The sequence below is a fragment of the Heptranchias perlo genome, unplaced genomic scaffold (genome assembly GCF_035084215.1).
Source record: "Heptranchias perlo isolate sHepPer1 unplaced genomic scaffold, sHepPer1.hap1 HAP1_SCAFFOLD_718, whole genome shotgun sequence".
NCBI lineage: Eukaryota > Metazoa > Chordata > Chondrichthyes > Hexanchiformes > Hexanchidae > Heptranchias > Heptranchias perlo.
The window spans coordinates 65,001-77,830 of record NW_027139748.1 but is presented as its reverse complement, the minus strand read 5'-3'; the positions used below and the strand labels follow the sequence as shown (position 1 = coordinate 77,830).

Here is a 12,830-nt window from a genome sequence, read left to right as displayed (position 1 = left end):
AGAGTAAAGCTCCCTCTCCACTGTCCCATCAAACACTCCCAGGGCAGGTACAGGGTTAGATACAGAGTAAAGCTCCCTCTACACTGTCCCATCAAACACTCCCAGGGCAGGTACAGGATTAGATACAGAGTAAAGCTCCCTCTCCACTGTCCCATCAAACACTCCCAGGGCAGGTACAGGGTTAGATACAGAGTAAAGCTCCCTCTACACTGTCCCATCAAACACTCCCAGGGCAGGTACAGGGTTAGATACAGAGTAAAGCTCCCTCTACACTGTCCCATCAAACACTCCCAGGGCAGGTTGAGGGTTAGATACAGAGTAAAGCTCCCTCTACACTGTCCCATCAAACACTCCCATGGCAGGTACAGGGTTAGATACAGAGTAAAGCTCCCTCTACACTGTCCCATCAAACACTCCCAGGGCAGGTACAGTGTTAGATACAGAGTAAAGCTCCCTCTACGCTGTCCCATCAAACACTCCCAGGGGCAGGTACAGGGTTAGATACTGAGTAAAGCTCCCTCTACACTGTCCCATCAAACACTCCCAGGGCAGGTACAGGATTAGATACAGAGTAAAGCTCCTTCTACACTGTCCCATCAAACACTCCCAGGGCAGGTACAGGGTTAGATACAGAGTAAAGCTCCCTCTACACTGTCCCATCAAACACTCCCAGGGCAGGTACAGGGTTAGATACAGAGTAAAGCTCCCTCTACACTGTCCCATCAAACACTCCCAGGGCAGGTACAGGGTTAGATACAGAGTAAAGCTCCCTCTACACTGTCCCATCAAACACTCCCAGGGCAGGTACAGGGTTAGATACAGAGTAAAGCTCCCTCTACACTGTCCCATCAAACACACCCAGGGCAGGTACAGGGTTAGATACAGAGTAAAGCTCCCTCTACACTGTCCCATCAAACACTCCCAGGGTCAGGTACAGGGTTCGATACAGAGTAAAGCTCCCTCTACACTGTCCCATCAAACACTCCCAGGGTCAGGTACAGGGTTAGATACAGAGTAAAGCTCCCTCTACACTGTCCCATCAAACACTCCCAGGGTCAGGTACAGGGTTAGATACAGAGTAAAGCTCCCTCTACACTGTCCTATCAAATACTCCCAGGGCAGGTACAGGGTTAGATACAGAGTAAAGCTCCCTCTACACTGTCCCATCAAACACTCCCAGGGCAGGTACAGGGTTAGATACAGAGTAAAGCTCCCTCTACACTGTCCCATCAAACACTCCCAGGGCAGGTACAGGGTTAGATACAGAGTAAAGCTCCCTCCACACTGTCCCAACAAACACTCCCAGGGCAGGTACAGGGTTAGATACAGAGTAAAGCTCCCTCTACACTGTCCTATCAAACACTCACATGGCAGGTACAGGGTTAGATACAGAGTAAAGCTCCCTCTACACTGTCCTATCAAACACTCACATGGCAGGTACAGGGTTAGATACAGAGTAAAGCTCCCTCTACACTGTCCCATCAAACACTCCCAGGGCAGGTACAGGGTTAGATACAGAGTAAAGCTCCCTCTACACTGTCCCATCAAACACTCCCAGGGCAGGTACAGGGTTAGATACAGAGTAAAGCTCCCTCTACACTGTCCCATCAAACACTCCCAGGGCAGGTACAGGGTTAGATACAGAGTAAAGCTCCCTCTACACTGTCCCATCAAACACTCCCAGGGCAGGTACAGGGTTAGATACAGAGTAAAGCTCCCTCTACACTGTCCCATCAAACACTCCCAGGGCAGGTACAGGGTTAGATACAGAGTAAAGCTCCCTCTACACTGTCCCATCAAACACTCCCAGGGCAGGTACTGGGTTGGATACAGAGTAAAGCTCCCTCTACACTATCCCATCAAACACTCCCAGGGCAGGTACTGGGTTAGATACAGAGTAAAGCTCCCTCTACACTGTCCCGTCAAACACTCCCAGGGCAGGTACTGGGTTAGATACAGAGTAACGCTCCCTCTACACTGTCCCATCAAACACTCCCAGGGCAGGTACAGGTTTAGATACAGAGTAAAGCTCCCTCTACACTGTCCCATCAAACACTCCCAGGGCAGGTACAGGGTTAGATACACAGTAAAGCTCCCTCTACACTGTCCCATCAAACACTCCCAGGGTCAGGTACAGGGTTAGATACAGAGTAAAGCTCCCTGTACACTGTCCCATCAAACACTCCCAGGGCAGGTACAGGGTTAGATACAGAGTAAAGCTCCCTCCACACTGTCCCGTCAAACACTCTCAGGGCAGGTACAGGGTTAGATACAGAGTAAAGCTCCCTCCACACTGTCCCGTCAAACACACCCAGGGCAGGTACAGGGTTAGATACAGAGTAAAGCTCCCTCTACCCTGTCCCATCAAACACTCCCAGGGGCAGGTACAGGGTTAGATGCAGAGTAAAGCTCCCTCTACACTGTCCCATCAAACACTCCCAGGGCAGGTACAGGGTTAGATACAGAGTAAAGCTCCCTCTACACTGTCCCATCAAACACTCCCAGGGCAGGTACAGGGTTAGATACAGAGTAAAGCTCCCTCCACACTGTCCCATCGAACACTCCCAGGGCAGGTACAGGGTTAGATACAGAGTAAAGCTCCCTCTACACTGTCCCATCAAACACTCCCAGGGCAGGTATAGGGTTAGATACAGAGTAAAGCTCCCTCAACACTGTCCCATCAAACACTCCCAGGGCAGGTACAGGGTTAGATGCAGAGTAAAGCTCCCTCAACACTGTCCCATCAAACACTCCCAGGGCAGGTACAGGGTTAGATACAGAGTAAAGCTCCCTCTACACTGTCCCATCAAACACTCCCAGGGCAGGTACAGGGTTAGATACAGAGTAAAGCTCCCTCTACACTGTCCCAACAAACACTCCCAGGGCAGGTACAGGGTTAGATACAGAGTAAAGCTCCCTCTACACTGTCCCATCAAACACTCCCAGGGCAGGTACAGGCTTAGATACAGAGTAAAGCTCCCTCTACACTGTCGCATCAAACACTCCCAGGGCAGGGACAGGGTTAGATACAGAGTAAAGCTCCCTCTACCCTGTCCCATCAAACACTCCCAGGGCAGGTACAGGGTTAGATACAGAGTAAAGCTCCCTCTACACTGTCCCATCAAACACTCCCAGGGCAGGTACAGGGTTAGATACAGAGTAAAGCTCCCTCTACACTGTCCCATCAAACACTCCCAGGGCAGCTACAGGGTTTGATACAGAGTAAAGCTCCCTCTACACTGTCCCATCAAACACTCCCAGGGCAGGTACAGGGTTAGATACAGAGTAAAGCTCCCTCTCCACTGTCCCATCAAACACTCCCAGGGCAGGTACTGGGTTAGATATAGAGTAAAGCTCCCTCTCCACTGTCCCATCAAACACTCCCAGGGCAGGTACAGGGTTAGATACAGAGTAAAGCTCCCTCTACACTGTCCCATCAAACACTCCCAGGGCAGGTACAGGATTAGATACAGAGTAAAGCTCCCTCTCCACTGTCCCATCAAACACTCCCAGGGCAGGTACAGGGTTAGATACAGAGTAAAGCTCCCTCTACACTGTCCCATCAAACACTCCCAGGGCAGGTACAGGGTTAGATACAGAGTAAAGCTCCCTCTACACTCTCCCATCAAACACTCCCAGGGCAGGTACAGGTTTAGATACAGAGTAATGCTCCCTCTACACTGTCCTATCAAACACTCCCAGGGCAGGTACAGGGTTAGATACAGAGTAAAGCTCCCTCTACACTGTCCTATCAAACACTCCCATGGCAGGTACAGGGTTAGATACAGAGTAAAGCTCCCTCTACACTGTCCCAACAAACACTCCCAGGGCAGGTACAGGGTTAGATACAGAGTAAAGCTCCCTCTACACTGTCCCATCAAACACTCCCAGGGCAGGTACAGGGTTAGAAACAGAGTAAAGCTCCCTCTACACTGTCCCATCAAACACTCCCAGGGTCAGGTACAGGGTTTGATACAGAGTAAAGCTCCCTCTACACTGTCCCATCAAACACTCCCAGGGCAGGTACAGGGTTAGATACAGAGTAAAGCTCCCTCTGCACTGTCCCATCAAACACTCCCAGGGCAGGTACTGGGTTAGATATAGAGTAAAGCTCCCTCTCCACTGTCCCATCAAACACTCCCAGGGCAGGTACAGGGTTAGATACAGAGTAAAGCTCCCTCTACACTGTCCCATCAAACACTCCCAGGGCAGGTACAGGATTAGATACAGAGTAAAGCTCCCTCTCCACTGTCCCATCAAACACTCCCAGGGCAGGTACAGGGTTAGATACAGAGTAAAGCTCCCTCTACACTGTCCCATCAAACACTCCCAGGGCAGGTACAGGGTTAGATACAGAGTAAAGCTCCCTCTACACTGTCCCATCAAACACTCCCAGGGCAGGTTGAGGGTTAGATACAGAGTAAAGCTCCCTCTACACTGTCCCATCAAACACTCCCATGGCATGTACAGGGTTAGATACAGAGTAAAGCTCCCTCTACACTGTCCCATCAAACACTCCCAGGGCAGGTACAGTGTTAGATACAGAGTAAAGCTCCCTCTACGCTGTCCCATCAAACACTCCCAGGGGCAGGTACAGGGTTAGATACTGAGTAAAGCTCCCTCTACACTGTCCCATCAAACACTCCCAGGGCAGGTACAGGATTAGATACAGAGTAAAGCTCCTTCTACACTGTCCCATCAAACACTCCCAGGGCAGGTACAGGGTTAGATACAGAGTAAAGCTCCCTCTACACTGTCCCATCAAACACTCCCAGGGCAGGTACAGGGTTAGATACAGAGTAAAGCTCCCTCGACACTGTCCCATCAAACACTCCCAGGGCAGGTACAGGGTTAGATACAGAGTAAAGCTCCCTCTACACTGTCCCATCAAACACTCCCAGGGCAGGTACAGGGTTAGATACAGAGTAAAGCTCCCTCTACACTGTCCCATCAAACACACCCAGGGCAGGTACAGGGTTAGATACAGAGTAAAGCTCCCTCTACACTGTCCCATCAAACACTCCCAGGGTCAGGTACAGGGTTCGATACAGAGTAAAGCTCCCTCTACACTGTCCCATCAAACACTCCCAGGGTCAGGTACAGGGTTAGATACAGAGTAAAGCTCCCTCTACACTGTCCCATCAAACACTCCCAGGGTCAGGTACAGGGTTAGATACAGAGTAAAGCTCCCTCTACACTGTCCTATCAAATACTCCCAGGGCAGGTACAGGGTTAGATACAGAGTAAAGCTCCCTCTACACTGTCCCATCAAACACTCCCAGGGCAGGTACAGGGTTAGATACAGAGTAAAGCTCCCTCTACACTGTCCCATCAAACACTCCCAGGGCAGGTACAGGGTTAGATACAGAGTAAAGCTCCCTCCACACTGTCCCAACAAACACTCCCAGGGCAGGTACAGGGTTAGATACAGAGTAAAGCTCCCTCTACACTGTCCTATCAAACACTCACATGGCAGGTACAGGGTTAGATACAGAGTAAAGCTCCCTCTACACTGTCCTATCAAACACTCACATGGCAGGTACAGGGTTAGATACAGAGTAAAGCTCCCTCTACACTGTCCCATCAAACACTCCCAGGGCAGGTACAGGGTTAGATACAGAGTAAAGCTCCCTCTACACTGTCCCATCAAACACTCCCAGGGCAGGTACAGGGTTAGATACAGAGTAAAGCTCCCTCTACACTGTCCCATCAAACACTCCCAGGGCAGGTACAGGGTTAGATACAGAGTAAAGCTCCCTCTACACTGTCCCATCAAACACTCCCAGGGCAGGTACAGGGTTAGATACAGAGTAAAGCTCCCTCTACACTGTCCCATCAAACACTCCCAGGGCAGGTACAGGGTTAGATACAGAGTAAAGCTCCCTCTACACTGTCCCATCAAACACTCCCAGGGCAGGTACTGGGTTGGATACAGAGTAAAGCTCCCTCTACACTATCCCATCAAACACTCCCAGGGCAGGTACTGGGTTAGATACAGAGTAAAGCTCCCTCTGCACTGTCCCATCAAACACTCCCAGGGCAGGTACAGGGTTAGATACAGAGTAAAGCTCCCTCTACACTGTCCCATCAAACACTCCCAGGGCAGGTACAGGGTTAGATACAGAGTAACGCTCCCTCTACAACTCCACAATTCCATTCCCCGAGCCTTCGACTACGTCCCTCTCCCCGGCCTCTGTTTGAGGCTGAACCGGGCCGTTCGCGACCTTGGCGTCCGATTTGACCCCGAGCTGAGCTCCTGACCCCCGTATCCGCTCCGTCACCGACTTCCCCCTCCGTATCATCGCCCGTCTCCGCCCCCTGCCTCAGCCCGTCCGCTGCTGAGACCCTCACCCGTGCCCTTTACCTCCAGACTCGACTATTCCAATGCTCTCCCGCCCGGCCTCCCATCGCCCGCCCTCCGTAAACTCCAGCTCGTCCAGAACTCTCTGCTCCCCCCCCCGCTCCCTATCTCTGTAACCTCCTCCAGCCCCTACAATTCTCATCCTCCTGTTCAAATCCCTCCATGGCCCTCGCCCCCCCTCCCTATCTCTGTAACCTCCTCCAGCCCCTACAATTCTCATCCTCCTGTTCAAATCCCTCCATGACCCTCGCCCCCCCTCCCTATCTCTGTAACCTCCTCCAGCCCCTACAATTCTCATCCTCCTGTTCAAATCCCTCCATGGCCCTCGCCCCCCCTCCCTATCTCTGTAACCTCCTCCAGCCCCTACAATTCTCATCCTCCTGTTCAAATCCCTCCATGGCCCTCGCCCCCCCTCCCTATCTCTGTAACCTCCTCCAGCCCCGACAATTCTCATCCTCCTGTTCAAATCCCTCCATGGCCCTCGCCCCCCCTCCCTATCTCTGTAACCTCCTCCAGCCCCGACAATTCTCATCCTCCTGTTCAAATCCCTCCATGGCCCTCGCCCCCCCTCCCTATCTCTGTAACCTCCTACGACCCTCCGAGATCTCTGCGCTCCTCCAATTCTGGCCTCTTGCGTATCCCCGATTCCCATCGCTCCACCATTGGCGGCCGTGCCTTCAGCTGCCTGGGCCCTGAGCTCTGGAATTCCCTCCCTAAACCTCTCCCCCTCTCTCTCTCCTCCTTTAAGACGCTCCTTAACACCTCCCTCTATGATCAAGGGATGTGGGTAGGTGGGATTGAGAGATATGGGGAAGAAGATGGGATTGAGGGATTGGGGAGAAGGTGGGTAGGTGTGGGATTGAGGGATTGGGGAGAAGGTGGGTAGGTGTGGGATTGAGGGATTGGGGAGAAGGTGGGTGGGTGGGATTGAGGGATTGGGGAGAAGGTGGGTGGGTGGGATTGAGGCATTGGGGAGAAGGTCGGTAGGTGGGATTGAGGGATTGGGGAGAAGGTGGGTCGGTGTGGGATTGAGGGATTGGGGAGAAGGTGGGTAGGTGTGGGATTGAGGGATTGGGGAGAAGGTGGGTAGGTGTGGGATTGAGGGATTGGGGAGAAGGTGGGTCGGTGTGGGATTGAGGGATTGGGGAGAAGGTGGGTAGGTGGGATTGAGGGATTGGGGAGAAGGTGGGTGGGTGGGATTGAGGGATTGGGGAGAAGGTGGGTAGGTGGGATTGAGGAATTGGGGTGAAGGTGGGTTGGTGGGATTGAGGGATTGGGGAGAAGGTGGGTAGGTGGGACTGAGGGATTGGGGAGAAGGTGGGTAGGTGGGATTGAAGGATTGGGGAGAAGGTGGGTAGGTGGGTTTGAGGGATTGGGGAGAAGGTGGGTAGGTGGGATTGAGGGACTGGGGAGAAGGTGGGTAGGTGGGATTGAGGGATTGGGGAGAAGGTGGGTAGATGGGATTGAGGGATTGGGGAGAAGGTGGGTAGGTGGGATTGAGGAATTGGGGAGAAGGTGGGTAGGTGGGATTGAGGGATTGGGGAGAAGGTGGGTAGGTGGGATTGAGGGATTGGGGAGAAGGTGGGTTGGTGGGATTGAGGGATTGGGGAGAAGGTGGGTAGGTGGGATTGAGGGATTGGGGAGAAGGTGGGTAGGTGGGATTGAGGGATTGGGGAGAAGGTGGGTAGGTGGGATTGAGGGATTGGGGAGAAGGTGGGTAGGTGGGATTGAGGGATTGGGGAGAAGGTGGGTTGGTGGGATTGAGGGACTGGGGAGAAGGTGGGTAGGTGGGATTGAGGGATTGGGGAGAAGGTGGGTAGGTGGGATTGAGGGATTGAGGAGAAGGTGGGTAGGTGGGATTGAGGGATTGGGGAGAAGGTGGGTAGGTGGGATTGAGGGATTGGGGAGAAGGTGGGTAGGTGTGGGATTGAGGGATTGGGGAGAAGGTGGGTAGGTGGGATTGAGGGATTGTGGAGACGGAGGGGACAATTCCTGCCTTCCTCTGTGTCGGACCTGCCTGCATTGACCTCCTTTCTGTCCCCAACAGGAGAGGGGCTCGACTTTCCTCCAGCTTGGCCTCTCCACCCAGCAGCAACTCTCGGTCATCTTCAAGGTCCTGGAGGAGTACGACTGGACAGAATTCGGAGTGGTGACCACCCTGCACCCTGGCTATCGGGCGTTCGTGGGCTACGTGCAGGTCCTGACTGACAGCAGCTACGTGGGCTGGGTGGTCAGGGGGGTCCAGCACCTGAACCCCGGGGATCGAGCCCTGGCCAGCAGGCTGAGGACCAACCAGGGACCGGTGAGGGAGGCTGGTGCCCAGGTCCGGCTGCTGTACTGCTCTCAAGAGGAGGCCGCCATCGTATTCAGGGCCGCCAGGGAGGCGGGGCTCACGGGGCCAGGACACGTCTGGTTCCTGGTGGGGGCCGGTTTGGCATTGGGTCCGGGTGGGGCCTCTTCCTCCTCACCTTCCTCCTCCTCCTCCTCCTCCAGAGACCTGCCCCCGGGCTCCTTCGCCGTTCTCTGGTCTGGTTGGCGCAACCATCTCAACCAGCGGGTCAGAGACGGGGTGGGGATCGTCACCCGGGGAGCACAGGCCCTGCACCGGGACGGGAGGCAGCCGCCGCAGATCGCGGGAGGGGCCTGCGGCGCAGGGAGCTCGGGCCACAGCACCGGGAGCCTGCACAGGTGAGTGATGGGGGCCGGAGGAGAGGGAGGGAGGGAGGGGCTCGCTGGAGGTTTTGCGGGTCTGTGAGAGGTTGGGAGCGTTCGCGAGAGATTTGGGAGTCATCGCGAACAAACAGGATCTCACACAGTCTTACACTCTGTCCCGTCAAACACTCCCAGGGCAGGTACAGGGTTAGATACAGAGTAAAGCTCCCTCTACACTGTCCCGTCAAACACTCCCAGGGACAGGTACAGGGTTAGACACAGAGTAAAGCTCCCTCTACACTGTCCCGTCAAACACTCCCAGGGTCAGGTACAGGGTTAGATGCAGAGAAAAGCTCCCTCTACACTGTCCCGTCAAACACTCCCAGGGCAGGTACAGGGTTAGATACAGAGTAAAGCTCCCTCTACACTGTCCCGTCAAACACTCCCAGGGCAGGTACAGGGTTAGATACAGAGTAAAGCTCCCTCTACACTGTCCCGTCAAACACTCCCAGGGCAGGTACAGGGTTAGATACAGAGTAAAGCTCCCTCTACACTGTCCCGTCAAACACTCCCAGGGCAGGTACAGGGTTAGATACAGAGTAAAGCTCCCTCTACACTGTCCCGTCAAACACTCCCAGGGCAGGTACAGGGTTAGATACAGAGTAAAGCTCCCTCTACACTGTCCCGTCAAACACTCCCAGGGACAGGTACAGGGTTAGACACAGAGTAAAGCTCCCTCTACACTGTCCCGTCAAACACTCCCAGGACAGGTACAGGGTTAGACACAGAGTAAAGCTCCCTCTACACTGTCCCATCAAACACTCCCAGGGACAGGTACAGGGTTAGACACAGAGTAAAGCTCCCTCTACACTGTCCCATCAAACACTCCCAGGGGCAGGTCTGTATTGAACTCAACTTGTCATGACCAATCAAGCCCAAGAAACATTGAGAAGGCAGCGATGAGATCACTCGCAGGCTTTGTGAAGTGGACGAGTGCTGAAAGGCATTGCAAGGAGACCAAGATCGAAGACAGCGATGCTCAGTGAGAAGGGAGGGATGAAGGAGGAGCAGAGGGGGGCATTCAAAATAGACCAGGAGGTGAAACTAGATGTTTCCCTGGGGGCAAATTGAAAACTTTGCCCCATTAGATTTAACTCTGCTCAATTCAATCTGGAAGGACAAAGTGGGGCTGGTCTTTCAAACCAAGGCACGCCAATCAGTCAGCCTGTTCCCTATCGGAGGGGGATTAACCCTCTCACCCACCTCTCCCCATTTACACTCAGACACCGGGCAGCCTGTTCCCTATCGGAGGGGGATTAACCCTCTCACCCACCTCTCCCCATTTACACTCAGACACCGGGCAGCCTGTTCCCTATCGGAGGGGGATTAACCCTCTCACCCACCTCTCCCCATTTACACTCAGACACCGGGCAGCCTGTTCCCTATCGGAGGGGGATTAACCCTCTCACCCACCTCTCCCCATTTACACTCAGACACCGGGCAGCCTGTTCCCAATCGGAGGGGGATTAACCCTCTCACCCACCTCTCCCCATTTACACTCAGACACCGGGCAGCCTGTTCCCTATCGGAGGGGGATTAACCCTCTCACCCACCTCTCCCCATTTACACTCAGACACCGGGCAGCCTGTTCCCTATCGGAGGGGATTAACCCTCTCACCCACCTCTCCCCATTTACACTCAGACACCGGGCAGCCCGTTCCCTATCGGAGGGGGATTAACCCTCTCACCCACCTCTCCCCATTTACACTCAGACACCGGGCAGCCTGTTCCCTATCGGAGGGGATTAACCCTCTCACCCACCTCTCCCCATTTACACTCAGACACCGGGCAGCCTGTTCCCTATCGGAGGGGATTAACCCTCTCACCCACCTCTCCCCATTTACACTCAGACACCGGGAAGCCTGTTCCCTATCGGAGGGGGATTAACCCTCTCACCCACCTCTCCCCATTTACACTCAGACACCGGGCAGCCTGTTCCCTATCGGAGGGGGATTAACCCTCTCACCCACCTCTCCCCATTTACACTCAGACACCGGGCAGCCTGTTCCCTATCGGAGGGGGATTAACCCTCTCACCCACCTCTCCCCATTTACACTCAGACACCGGGCAGCCTGTTCCCTATCGGAGGGGGATTCACCCTCTCACCCACCTCTCCCCATTTACACTCAGACACCGGGCAGCCTGTTCCCTATCGGAGGGGGGTTAACCCTCTCACCCACCTCTCCCCATTTACACTCAGACACCGGGCAGCCTGTTCCCTATCGGAGGGGGATTAACCCTCTCACCCACCTCTCCCCATTTACACTCAGACACCGGGCAGCCTGTTCCCTATCGGAGGGGGATTAACCCTCTCACCCACCTCTCCCCATTTACACTCAGACACCGGGCAGCCTGTTCCCTATCGGAGGGGGATTAACCCTCTCACCCACCTCTCCCCATTTACACTCAGACACCGGGCAGCATGTTCCCTATCGGAGGGGGATTAACCCTCTCACCCACCTCTCCCCATTTACAGGCAGCAGTGCCCGTGGGGACCCGTCCCCCAGCGAGTGGCTGGATTGCGAAGGGAGAGATGGGCAGTGAAATCGAACAGATGCACAACAGTATTGCTTTGTTTGACTGCACAAATATTTACTCACAGAGATGCGTCTCTCAGTCTGTATTATTGAAATGCTTGATACACAATGAAAGCTGAGAACTCACACTGAAATCAGTGAGCCCATTCAGACTCTCCCACACACACTGTTCGATCTGGGATTCTGTAATCAGGAGCCCATTCAGACTCTCCCACACACACTGTTCGATCTGGGATTCTGTAATCAGGAGCCCATTCAGACTCTCCCACACACACTGTTAGATCTGGGATTCTGTAATCAGGAGCCCATTCAGACTCTCCCACACACTGTTAGATCTGGGATTCTGTAATCAGGAGCCCATTCAGACTCTCCCCACACACACTGTTAGATCTGGGATTCTGTAATCAGGAGCCCATTCAGACTCTCCCACACACACTGTTAGATCTGGGATTCTGTAATCAGGAGCCCATTCAGACTCTCCCACACACACACTGTTAGATCTGGGATTCTGTAATCAGGAGCCCATTCAGACTCCCCCACACACACTGTTAGATCTGGGATTCTGTAATCAGGAGCCCATTCAGACTCTCCCACACACACTGTTAGATCTGGGATTCTGTAATCAGGAGCTCATTCAGACTCTCCCACACACACACTGTTAGATCTGGGATTCTGTAATCAGGAGCCCATTCAGACTCTCCCACACACACTGTTAGATCTGGGATTCTGTAATCAGGAGCCCATTCAGACTCTCCCACACACACACTGTTCGATCTGGGATTCTGTAATCAGGAGCCCATTCAGACTCTCCCACACACACTGTTAGATCTGGGATTCTGTAATCAGGAGCCCATTCAGACTCCCCCACACACACTGTTAGATCTGGGATTCTGTAATCAGGAGCCCATTCAGACTCTCCCACACACATACTGTTAGATCTGGGATTCTGTAATCAGGAGCCCATTCAGACTCTCCCACACACACTGTTAGATCTGGGATTCTGTAATCAGGAGCCCATTCAGACTCCGACACACACACTGTTAGATCTGGGATTCTGTAATCAGGAGCCCATTCAGACTCTCCCTCACACACTGTTAGATCTGGGATTCTGTAATCAGGAGCCCATTCAGACTCTCCCACACACACTGTTAGATCTGGGATTCTGTAATCAGGAGCCCATTCAGACTCTCCCACACACACTGTTAGATCTGGGATTCTGT

General features: G+C 53.6%; 1 protein-coding gene across 1 annotated transcript in view; it reads left to right on the top strand.

Moving 5' to 3' along the window:
* LOC137318725 (glutamate receptor ionotropic, NMDA 2D-like) overlaps positions 1-12,830 on the top strand; it is a gene marked incomplete at both ends in the record, with an annotated part of 95,220 nt that overhangs the window by 18,232 nt on the left and 64,158 nt on the right. Inside the window, one exon of the mRNA XM_067981394.1 lies at positions 8,409-9,049. Coding sequence (XP_067837495.1) covers positions 8,409-9,049 — 641 coding nt within the window. The remainder of the gene's footprint in view (positions 1-8,408; positions 9,050-12,830) is intronic.